General features: G+C 38.0%; 1 protein-coding gene across 7 annotated transcripts in view; it reads left to right on the forward strand.

The window, feature by feature from the left end:
• Positions 1–11,841: 11,841 nt before the first annotated feature.
• LOC139967379 (threonine synthase-like 2) overlaps positions 11,842–12,886 on the forward strand; it is a 28,470-nt gene continuing 27,425 nt past the window's right edge. For 3 of the 7 annotated variants that reach the window (XM_071971093.1, XM_071971100.1, XM_071971099.1), the window contains exon 1: positions 12,122–12,178. In XM_071971093.1, coding sequence (XP_071827194.1) covers positions 12,137–12,178 — 42 coding nt within the window. In that variant the 5' untranslated portion in view covers positions 12,122–12,136. Of the gene's footprint in view, positions 12,002–12,054; positions 12,073–12,121; positions 12,179–12,385; positions 12,541–12,886 lie in introns of those variants that run through there. The other 4 variants (XM_071971094.1, XM_071971095.1, XM_071971098.1 and 1 more) reach the window with 4 other exon arrangements.

The raw sequence follows: 12,886 nt of genomic DNA on the forward strand, positions 1-12,886 counted from the left end.
TCGCCATGGTGACGTTCACAAAGAATGGACTATATTCGTAATTATTTAATCTTACCGACAAGATCAGATATCTACGGTGGACCTGAAGGGACACGTGAGATGTATGATAATGCCACAACACGGCAAAACAAAATGCATAGTTTTGGCTCAACTTTCTGCGTCAAATGAACATTTACACGAATACGACGTACAAATTTTTCGAGATCGTTTTAAAGAGTCTTTAAGAGAAGTACGGTAATCTCGTGGGGTCCCTTCGAGACCACCGTAGATGTGTTGTCGTTTTGACTCGTTTCGCTGTCATACGCAGAGCTGTATATTTATTCACAAACGGCTCTGGCTATACTGTTTAGTACCTCGACAACGAGGTACTAAATTGTCTCCTGATAACGGACAAAAGGTACAAATTCTCAGAGCATGAACAACGTAAGTCGTAGGGCATTCACACTTGACAATTGCGAATATCTACTAACACTTTTGAAGCACTCGCCTGATAGTTCTAACCAATCCAACTTCATCCAAAGTCAATGACGAGTCCTCAATTAGAAGGGGGGGGGGGGGGAGGGCGGAACAGCTCCGTGGTGGAAAATATTTTGCATCTGACATGAAAATGCTGGTTAAAAGTTTAGTATTTTCTGTCGTTTTTAAATTTCTGACGTATTAACTGAATGTAATATTGATAATCATTAGGAATTATGGGTAACATATATTTGCTGGGGAAACATCTAACTATATATTCCTCCAGTCAGAACCTATTGAACTAGTTTCAATTCCCCCAGGATCTTCAAGACAAATATACATTTGCATACCATGGTTTTCTATAGTCGTTTTTACAGTGCGTGCTTTAAAGAGGTGTGAACTTTTCAAATGATGTCATTGGGCTTCCCCTTTTAGTTACCAAATATCGCCGGACACTTTAAAACAGACCATATCAACATAGTTGACAGGGAGTGTTATGGGTGAGACTATTATCGTTTAACGTCACCCTACTGTATTGCAGGTAGCTATAGAAACCATATAGCTGTGATTCTATTGTTGCAGTATTTCACACTAAGAGTGGTCACAATTATTCATTTAGACTCGTTAAGTGAGTCTTGGCAATTCATGGTTCAACAATTACAGTATTTTGGTGGGGGGGGGGGGGGCTCAAAAACATCGTTTGATTCAAGGTCGGGGAGGATAGCCGAATTAAACTCTAGGAACATCACGAACTCGCCTTATTTTCAAATCCAGCCATATGGTCAAGATTTTTTTTAAATTGATCACCATTGTCGAAAAATCACGTCTCGAGCTGTCTAGAAAATTGAACTGGCGTGAGTCAAATTTTGTTTTGCCTGTTTGTAGTATACGAATCAAGATTTTGGAATTATTTTATAATCTACTAAATTGTTAATTTAACGATTAAAAGACTGGTTTACAGTCTTGTATCAAGATCAAAGCCTCTTTCACACGTACCGGTTTTCAACAGCTGCGACCACTGGTATAACAAGTGACACCAACAGTTGCTCTCGTTCCCATAGAGTGCGCCACATATGCGCGTCCCCTACCAGAGAATACCCAACATGGGCTATTCAAAGCTTACCGTACCTTAACAAGGGCTCACGTGCGCTTATCCACATGGACGAAGGCAGGCGCGTAGCCAAGGGGGGGGGGGGGGTCGAAGGGGCGACCGCCCCCCCCTTGAGCTTTTTTTTATGTATTTTTTTTTATGATATAACGAACGAACCGATGGCACGGTTAGATCTTAATTGTCATTTACATTAGCATTTTATTTCCAGAAATTTGACATTGTCCATTTTGAAAAACGAAAAAAATTGGCAACAAACTTTACAGCATTTTTGTATTCCTTCCTACAGTGGCTCCATCTTATTGAGTAAAAGACTTCTGTTGCTTTCTGTGGAGGTCAAAGGTCATTTCAGCTCAGCAGAGGTCAAAGTATGTAAAGCAAAAACAAGTGCTCTATATATTAACAGTTGGGCTATGTGATGCAAGTGTATGTTGATACAATGTTTAATAAATTCAATCAACTTTATCTATAAACCTTATTAAGTTTACTTCAATCTTATCTTTAACAATATTACATAATACTTACCTACTGCATTATTGGGGGTTATTTTCCATGAAACATTCGACGTGCCTATGTCGGGATGCGGTCATTTCAACGCGTATGGATGACACCTCGTAACGAAACTTTTAGGACGCCGTCACTAACTGTTGTTATTTATCACATTGTATGTATACGGAATTTGGAAATGACACGAAATTGAGAAGTAGTCTAAATAATCGCAAAACATCTCACAATCTAGCTTACAACATTCTTAATGGCAATAAAATCTCATGACGAATTTACCATTATCAATGCTTACCTATCAAATTGTTAACTTATACGTATCTCCATGCTAACTTTCCTGCTAACTGTATAGTTACCTATTATTGATTCCGAATGCAACGAGCCGTGCATGGTACCTAACTTCTTGTACTATATTTAAGTAGTTCAAGTGTTGTCCTATACTTTGTATTTAATGATGATAATAATCAGCAGTATATTTTTACAACGCTTAAGCGACCACAAATGTCGGCTGGCTTCCAATTTAAACATTTGAATTCAAATTTGGAATCTTTTTATTTAGAAAGTCATTTCAGATGGGAAAACCGTAGGTTGCTCTTCGATGAAAAACCCACCCTAATATGAACTGGCCGGGTATATCGAACCCGGAACCTCCCGATTGCTAAGCTTCATTGCTTCATATGCGACCGCCTTTATCCACTCGGCCCCAGCACCGGTATTGAATTTTGTAGTTTGACAGTCAGTTTGCGATCTGTCTGTGTATCTGTATTTTTCATTCGAATAAACTGATGATGTCGCGATAACAAATTGGCTTTTCGGTCCAGAGACTATAAATGAAAAGTTTTCCTACAAAATTTGATATTTTCATATTAATAGAAAATGACACAGGATAACTTGGTATTCAGGATCTAAAACAAAGGGGGAGGGAAGGGGGGCAAATATATACGTGTATACTTATTTAGAATATTCATCAGCGGAATCTCTTTATTAGCATTTGGACACAGAGTGAAATTATACGTTCCTATTCGGTATAACCTTTCGCTTTGACTGGTACGTTGTAAACATTTAATATACCTTTTTAACTTCCCGAACAGGTTATTGAACCCTTTTTTGTTATTGAAGTTACCCTTTTCTGTTGCAATTGGAAACAAATGGTTTAGAGGTCTTATGGAATTATACGAAACGTCTGAAGGTGGTATTGAAAGTGGTACCTTTATTTGCATATAATACATGACAGATAACAAGATTGATGGATTGTTAAACATATATCCAGTTATCGTCATTCCGTATACTCTGTGGTTTTGAACAAATAAAGGCCAACTTGGTTTCCAAATAATTATATCATTAGACAGAAATAGGACAACAAAGTGTTTACACCTGCAGAACCTTAGTTTATTTGATCTTACAAAAGAGTAAATTTTTAGCTATCACGCGACATGGCGTCAATAATGTGCCGTCTGTTCGTGAACAAGGCTTAACAAACTTTCTGCTTAAGTTATTTATGTGTGTGTGTGTGTCAAGAACTTGAAAAAGCAAACAAAAAGTCGGTATATCAATTACTAACGATGTATTGTTGATCAGACTCCTTATAAAGGCTTCATGCATTATTTCAGACGACGCGCCGCAAGCTTTTGAACGCGAACCCGAAACTGTGGATCGCGAAATATTTTTTGGGTGTGTCACGGGACTCTTCCGAACGTTGAAAGATTTATTCGCCAGTTTTTGGAGCTTTCCAATGGGGATCGATTATGTTACATTTTAGCCGAGGTTATAGCCATTCATACATTGTGAGCATCAGTTGTTATTACAAGTAGGATTTGGCTCATTCTTCATCACGTAGGCCTAGTCCTGGGACTAACAGTTGGCGGAACGTTGATTTATAAGCTATAGACAACATTACACAGAACTATTGATCACAGCAAAAAAAGAGAAAGCAATAGAATCTGCAATGGAGCCATCTCAAGCATTAGTATAGGCTATATATTCTCATTGCGATCCTATCGTGGTACTTTAACTGATCAATATTCAACAAGTGTCACTTGATAGGAAATCTTTTAACAAGCTTCTTTCGTTACAGTATCTCCAAATCTCCAAATGCTGTCTTTAACAGTTAATTGGATTGCCCTCCATCTATCTTAGGAGCCTGTAGGATAACAACCATTTGCCTGCTCTGTATGTAATAGCGAGTTATATAAGTCAGTAAAATGTTGACGGAATCGCTCGGCTTTTATGCATCCCCCCCGGCCCATTTGGGCACCAAGCTTATTTTCACGGAAACTCAATAGGTATCACTGGGTTCGCTGGAAGGTGCTACTTGTCTCAAGAAGAATTTCAATAACCATACCTTAATGAATATTGGCTTTGTCGGCATTCATGGGTGAAAATGAGACAACCCCCCACTCCCCTCCCCATCCATCCATCCATCACCTTGGTATATGTTGTGTTAGACATAACACCCTTGCATTCCATTTTGGGAGAGGTCCGGGCTTTTCATATTCCTTCACACACACACACACACATACTGTCTGTATCATATTGGAGCAAGTCTTAAAAATGACATCTCCAAGCCACATGTACTGCAATTTATACTTTTTATTTTTGTTTCAGTATTGATTTCCTGTTACGAAGGATGGACATTTGCTTAATCTTTAATAATTGAAGCTTTATCCACGACCTAATTATGGCATTTGTTTTAGTGTCAACAATCTATCTTGAATGAAATGAAAGGAACACAAAGAGCTAGATATTAACGGACATATTAAATCCTAGTGACACAATAGCTTTACAAAAAACAAATGACATTTCCCAGACAGTATTTAAACTAAGGTATTTGTCTTATCAGTTTTGGGGGATTTACCTACTCATCACGAAGATCTCGTACATATACGGTACGTTACAAAATGACAGGTAGGCTTATGTCTTATAGTTAACGCCCTATAGTAGTAAGTTGTAGTGTGTTTTAGACCATCATATAGTCACATTATGGTGTCAGCATTTCAAATAAACGTTTGATGGAGTGTCAATAGCAATATCCAGTGCATAAGAAGAAAGTAACCCCATGCAAGCTCACCATTGATAAGCTGTTTTGATTTTATGGCTGCAGGCTGCATTGCGTTGCGGTGTCAGGCAGCCAGTTAATATATATAAATATATATATATATATATATATATATATATATATATATCAACATTGCATACACACTAATTAGTAGCAGTATCGTCAATACGTTGGGACGACGCAAACCGTGTTTTTACAACAGCTCACACTGCATGCTCGATGCATGACTTTAAAGAAGTATATAGGGTATGACCCCAGTCAAAAGCCGACTCCAATGTAGGGTCTACCCTCCAGAAAAATAATTAGATGTGAAATATTGCATTCTGTCGCATATTTCAACTACCGTATAAAATAAAGACTATCATTAGGCCTACACGCAAGTAGTATATGTCTGTTATAATTTATTATAGTTCATCTGCTGATACCCGGATGTGTACTTCTAACATGAGTTGTCTTTATACTGGCAGTCCTTTACAATCATTTTGCCAGTCACGCAAGAAGGTTCCTTGTCTGTATTAGGATGCCATTATGAATATGTTTTAAATAGAACCATTGCTCATCCTTATGTATAGGTCATAGCAAATACATGATTTGCAGTTCCTGGTCTTGAAAAACAGAACGAACCTCCTATTTCCGTTACTTTCGTCATGGCAACCCGGAGGGACACCACATACATACACACACACACACAAATATATATATATATATATATATATATATATATATATATATATATATATATATATACTATAGCTCATTACTACATATCACGGATAAACATATATATCTATATTGATTTCTTCGCAGTGAATACAAACCATTATTATCTCTTTCAAATAATAATAAACCAGTACAGGAAATCTTTTATCTACATAAACGTACAACTGGCAATGATAGACAGGTATTTAACGTATTTAATCCACGGCCGGCTGCATTAATTGGCATACTCATTGCTTTACATACGAGGTGTTCATTACAGATGCAGTTCAGTGAGTTCCGTTTTGTTATACTGAACGCGCAAGGGCAGCTTTAGTGCAGGGGCACTTTTGTCACATATCGTTTCAAGCTGTCGTCAGTGCATGCAACGATTGTCGTGAATCCTAATTCTAAACCTGTTTTGCGGGATAATATTAGTGATTTAAATGACTTTTTGACAATTATGCTGTTTCAATTGCAGGATATGACGTACTTTTGTAGGATCGCCTACTGTTTTCTTCGATCGTAAGGAGAACAGGGGATTTCATTGCCCATTTTTATTAGGGTTCGCTACTGTACATGTTATAAACTAATAATTCAACATCATGCAGCAAATCGTTGAAGGTAAAAGGACCTGTTACCAAGGAAAGCCATTGGAATCTTTATCGAGTTTAAAGAAGGAAAACGTTCAATATGACTTAGAAGAAAAGTGTCAACAAGTGAAGAACGCTATACGAAAACATGAAATGGAAGTACAAGAGCAAGTTAAACAGCATCTTGTTAAACAACGAAACGAACTCTTCCGTGATGTAGATAAGTTTATGGAAACCAAACGATTGGAGATACACCAAGTTTACAGGAAAGATGTGTTTGAACGGAATCGTTTTAACACTGTCGAGACTCATGGAAAAGGCAACATTGAAAGCAAATACGGAAATTGTAATGGACGAAAGGAATTGTCTGTGGACATTGATTACATTCGTGATGACCTAGATGGTTTGAAACTAAATTCATTGTGTCTTGGGAAACTGGATCACAATTTCAACTCGACCAGAATCAATTCTACAGAAACGCCTGCTCCCGTAACAAGCGACCCTGGAGATCTTTCTAAAGCTGATGTATCTGCGGACGAAGATGAAGATTCTAAAGAGTACATTAATGTAAAAGATGCAACAAAACACAGTGGAAATATATCACGGCACCGTCCCAATCCACGACCTAGGCGCAGGTGCGCTTCTGCAGACGGCCAAGTGACTACGTCTAAACCAAAGATATGTCCTCGTCCCGACAACTATGAGAACTTGTGGGATGCTGGCAAGAATAGTCCTTTAAGGCCTCCAGACAGAGCACCGTTTAACAATGACGCTAAAAGAAACACCCATGACAGGAAAGGACTGCCATGCGAACCTTGCGTTCAGAGTCAACGTCGAGCTGACTGGGAATATGTGGAGATAAAAGTCAGACATAGTTCTTTGAACTGAAAATAAGTGCCAACTTTTAGCACATAAATGTTGTAAGGTGGCTAATCTATATGCTGAATATTTTAAGCATGGGGTGATGGCGTGTTATTGGCATGCCGGCTAGCACCATACTATAGAGTTGTTACATTATGTTGAAGAAGATGATTTAGTTCATTGGTTTTCGTAAGTTGTTGTGGAATCGATTCGGCCCAATATTAGGCCTTGGACTCAGATATATGGCTTCAAGAGACATTCCGATGGCATATATAGACGGAACACTTTAAGAATAATACACGTCACTTTTTCAACTTTTTAGTGGAAAACGTCATCGAAATATCTTAAACTCAACGCTTTATCTTAATTCGAGACACTTCATTTGATTGAATGTCTGTCTAAGTCTATTTTGACTGAGCTAGCCGTTCCCTACTGCAGGATCACATTTCTTCAAAAGATTTATTTTTCTGTCAGTCTCTGTCTTGTTAAAATATATATATATATTTTCGATATGGTACATTCAGAATGTTGGCTTATATCTGTCAATGTCTTCTATAATGAGAATTTCATCAAACTGCAACTTATTTGTAGAAATATTATTTTATCTCTTGAAAATATGATTTAAATACCACAAAGAAAACAATAGACTGTTTCAGCGTAATAATTGTCTCGTTGACATCAAACCAAGTTACAGTTGTTAGATGCACCCACATAATACCACCAAATCTGGGAACATTTTCTTATCGTCAAGATCTACGAAATGCTGTTTAGGATGTGGTTTTGACCAAAATTTGCATAACATTTCTAGCAATTTTGCTCACCAATCAACTTCGCCAATGCAATATTCCTTAAATGCATGTTCTCACTGTGATGTAGTGGTGTGGTGTGTGACACAGGTTTAAATGTCGTCACCTTAATATTTTTTTCTTTATATATATATATATATATATATATATATATATATATATATATATATATATATATATATATATATATATATATGTAGGCTATATATCTATATATGTATATATATATATATATACATATATATACATATATAGATATATCTATATATATATATACATATATATATATATATATATATACATACGTACATATATAGATATATATATATACATAATCATTTTCTTCTTGATTTCCAAATTTATTGGGGACCCTCGATCCAAAATTGTTTTTCGACCATAAAAAATGGCCCTTAGTTTGAATACTCGGGACTTAAAGGATGCCAGTGCAGGACGTTTGTATTAAATTTATCTTTATTTTCATTTGGGATTATTGGTGGATACTGAGAACATAACAAGTACCAGATTCATGTGTGAAGTATACTCTCACAAGGTAGAGTCTTATGTCTCAGTTTGTATAATGAAGGCTAGAAGCTGTACCAATTTGATGCTGTACACAATAATAAACTATAACTTTCATATTACTCTTAAACTTTGAATATTGATTTATACGGAGAGGAAGGTGCTAGTATGTAGCATTTTCCTCAAATAGACAGCTTAAGGTGTTTAGGGTCGGAGTCAAAGGTCAACTGAGGTCAAAGTCAAAATGGCATAAATTGTGCACAAAAGTGTGTCACAAACAACTCCTAGACCGTAAGTCCGATCAAGTTCAAACTTGATGGGTAGATACTTGACCATGTATACTCATGCCTGCGTGATTGATGACGTCATAGGTCAATGGTCAGAGGTCAAAGGTCAAGAAACCTTAAAATTGGTTTTTAGCCATGTTCTGCTTATCATCCCATGTATGAAAAAGTCATTAAACCACAGAGTATGTAGAGAATGATGAGACAAATTTCAAAATAAGACAGATTTAGGTGTTTAGGGTTGGGGTCAAGGGCGTAGGAACCGGGGGCTGGGGGGGGGGGGGGCGCCAGCCCCCTCCCCCCAGTGAAAAATGTGGAGGGGCGGAAGTATCATTCCGCCCCCCCCCCCCCCGCTTCGCAAGTCAGAAAACCCCTTTTTCATTTCCAAATGAGAAAAAAATCTCATTTGGAGCACCAACTTGCATCGAAGGCCAGGTGAAAATGCAAAATTATATACAAAATGGAGTGGGTGGATTGAAGTGTGCTATATTGCACCAAATTGCATCTGAGGCCACCTGGAAATGCACACAAAAAAACAAAGGGGAGGGGGACACCCCCTCCCCTTAGACCCCTCCCCCAGGCCGGCCATCACTCTTCAGCCCCCCCCCCCCCACTCGAAAGTACCTTCCTACGCCACTGGTTGGGGTCAAAGGTTAATTGAGTCAAAAGCTATAAAATTGGTCTAAATTGTGCAAAAGGTGTGTCGTGAGCTCCTCTTATGCTGAAGTCGAATCAAGTTCAAACTTGGTGGCTAGGTGCCTGACCATGATCGGTAAACTCGTTCCTGGGTGATTGATAACGTTGGTATGTCAAAGGTCAGAGTTCAAAGGGTAAGATATCTAAAAACTGGCTTGTAGCCATATATAAGGGCATTTAGGGTCAGGGTCAAAGGTCAACTGAGTCAAAAGGTAAAACTGGTCTTAATTGTGCGAAAAGAGGTTTCGCGAACTCCTCCTAGACCGTATGCATGTCCGATCACGTTCAAACTCGGTGGGTAGGTGCCTGACCATATAACAGTAAACTCGTGCATGGGTGGTGACGTCAAAGGTCAAATACCGCAAAACTGTTTTTAATCATTTTCTGCTTGTTAGTAGCTTTGGAAAGTCATTAAACCAAAAGATATATAGAGAACTATTGGACATATTTTAAAATAGTATGTAGTTGTTAAGGGTCGAGGTCAAGGTCAATGTAGATCCATTCCCTCATAGAAGAGATGATATGTGTAACTCCATGGACTGCCGTCTTGTCTTCTTTTAATGTAAGTACTCGTAAAGTATACGAGCACCAACTGAAGTACAATTTACATCGAGTCCAAGTAGTCCATCAGTAGTACGTACTTTAGCAATAGAGTACTGTGTGTGACTACGAGGACTACTCGAGTATCGAGTACCTTTCGAGTACTACAACACTGCTGTTAAGGGTCACGTGGATAAATGACGGAAACATTGGAAAAACAAAGAAAGACATTACTGGTATATATGCCATGATATGACAGAATTCCCTATGCCTCTGTTAGATGCATTTACAAAATGTCACACAAGGGATAAATCCCTCGCGGCAAAATGCTTTGAGGATGTAGTTTTGACCAAAACTTGTTAAAACTTTATTTCAGCAAACGTGCAATCAACCTCATCCTCACCAAATGATTTCTTTAAGCTTGGTCCCGTCGGAGAGATTTCACTTTTTTCAGGAAATATTGATATTCCTATATACTGACATACTTGAGTTCACAAACGCTTGGTGCGTTGAAGTCCGACACCAATACGGCCCCAGGGCCTGCTGGGTTGAATTCTGTGATGTTCTTTCTGCCCCTTTGAGTATTGGATTTTAAATGTTACTCCTATCTTCCAAAAGGGTAGTCATATCTCAATATGTAATTATAGGCCGGTCAGTTTAACAAGTTTTGTCTGTAAAGTTATGGGCTGTATTGTTAAGGAGTCTGTGCTAGATTATCACTTTAAGAATCAGTGGTTAAATTTGTCACAGCATGGCTTTCTACTCATATATGTTTTGTGTTTCCAAAATCTGCATGGATTTCTCGATAATGTGACACAATCTCTTGATTCTAAGATTAGTGTAGGCCTAGATGTTGTGTATCAGGATTTTTAAAAGGCTTTTGACAAAGTCCCACTGGGTAGAGACTTATGACTAAAAATTAGGGCTCTGGGTGTTCAGGGGGTAGGTGCAAATTGGATTGATGCTTGGTTGGCCAACAGGTAAAAATCGAGTTTGTTGTGAATGGGGAGTTGTTTATATGAACTTTGATGTTGGTGTGACTTCTAATATTTGTCAGTTTGCTGATGATACCAAGCTTTATAGAAACTTAAGGTTGAGGACATCCAAGATATTCATCTCATTTGCAGGGTGATTTAGACAAACAAGTGGCATGGTCCAAAACTTGGCAAATGTAATTAGTAAATGTAAAGTAGTCACGGGTCCAAAGAAAACAGAGTTTTAACTACAACATGAGTGGCGTTACTCTGGATAATGTTGATGATGATCGTGATCTAGGTGTTATTATGACTAGTTGTACAAAGCCATCCGTCAAAGCAGTGTACCATAGCTGCATCTAAGGCAAATCGGATAATCGGTTTGATCTGAGCGTAAATACCTCTTCCTGAGTGAAGATGATGTTTAAACTTGTATAAACAGTTAGTATAGTAAGGACAAGCCTGTGTTTGTGATATTTTGAAGGTTTCAACTGTTTCTCAAACTCCGATAGTCATATTCTCAAATGAATTAAAGATCATTTCTTCGCATCTGGCTATTAGAATATTTAGCTCCTCTCAAAGTGTTGTGAATGAAGGTGCTGGGGTTTTCTATGGTTTGGCTTTCCATGGGACATTTACCCTTCTTGGCTTTGTTTTGTTCCGCGTAGACCAGCTGTAATGTTGCGCAACACATATCAATGGACAAGGTGCCTTGATGTTTAGTTAGTATGAGGTTTACGTGTCATTAATTTCGCAAAACTGCACAAATTCAAAACAAGATACTGTCAATGTTACTGAACATGTGTGTTTCCTGACAAACTCGAAAAGTTTGTACGAATGTCATATAATCTACTGCATTTACTTCAAGCAACAAAAGGAAATATTTTAACTTAGTCTAGAGTCTATTAGGTGAGCGCAGCGTTTTTCAAAGTTCCGTTCTCAACCCCACAAAATAAGGCCTTACCATTCGGCGTCAAGAAGTACGTTGGTCTACCTAATTGGGACTAAGCTACTTGACGCATGTGGTTCTAACTGGCCTATCGTATGCGTATTAAACTTAAAAGCACTGGTGTCCTGTGGTCTGTAGTATGTATCTTGGTCCAAGTTTGGGGGACTACATTGTCAAGCCATGGAGAGGCGTTAGTGTATCCTAGGCCTTCTTTAGGTTTTGATTTTAAAGTAAATTTTAGATCAAAGTTTCATTCTAACTTTTAACTAGTTTTTCCAAAAATCTCATATTAAATGACTACTACAACTTCAAGGACACTTCAAGGACAGTAACTGCATGTTGGCAATGTTGTGTTACCATTTGTCTTTGAATTGTGGTCATTGCTGCATGGTGTTAAATTAGGCAAGGGACTCTTCAAGAAGATTGGAAGCAATTCTTTCTGTTGCAATAAATGTTCATAGCCTCTGCAAAAGCAGTGCCAACTATACAGTGAAGTACAGTAAGTTAGAATAATTCACATGATGGGCAGCTCCTAATTTATCTTACAGTTCTATCCCTTCTCGAGAAGCAAACCTATGAAAACATAAGTAGGAAGCAACTAGTGCAAATAAGTGTAGGAAGCTACTGTAAGGCATCACAGTGTGCATGCATTTTGAGCAAGATGTTTGAGATTTTCATTCCATACACAGGTGTTCATTTAACATATATTATCTGCTATATATTTCATTTGAAACATATACCATATCTTTTTGGGACCAACATACTTTTGCACCCAATCTTCATGGTGGAGTGGGCCGGAGAAGGGGAGAAGGGGGGGGAATGACCCCATGCCCCTCAAAATTGAT

The sequence above is a fragment of the Apostichopus japonicus genome, chromosome 5 (assembly GCF_037975245.1).
Source record: "Apostichopus japonicus isolate 1M-3 chromosome 5, ASM3797524v1, whole genome shotgun sequence".
Lineage (NCBI taxonomy): Eukaryota > Metazoa > Echinodermata > Holothuroidea > Aspidochirotida > Stichopodidae > Apostichopus > Apostichopus japonicus.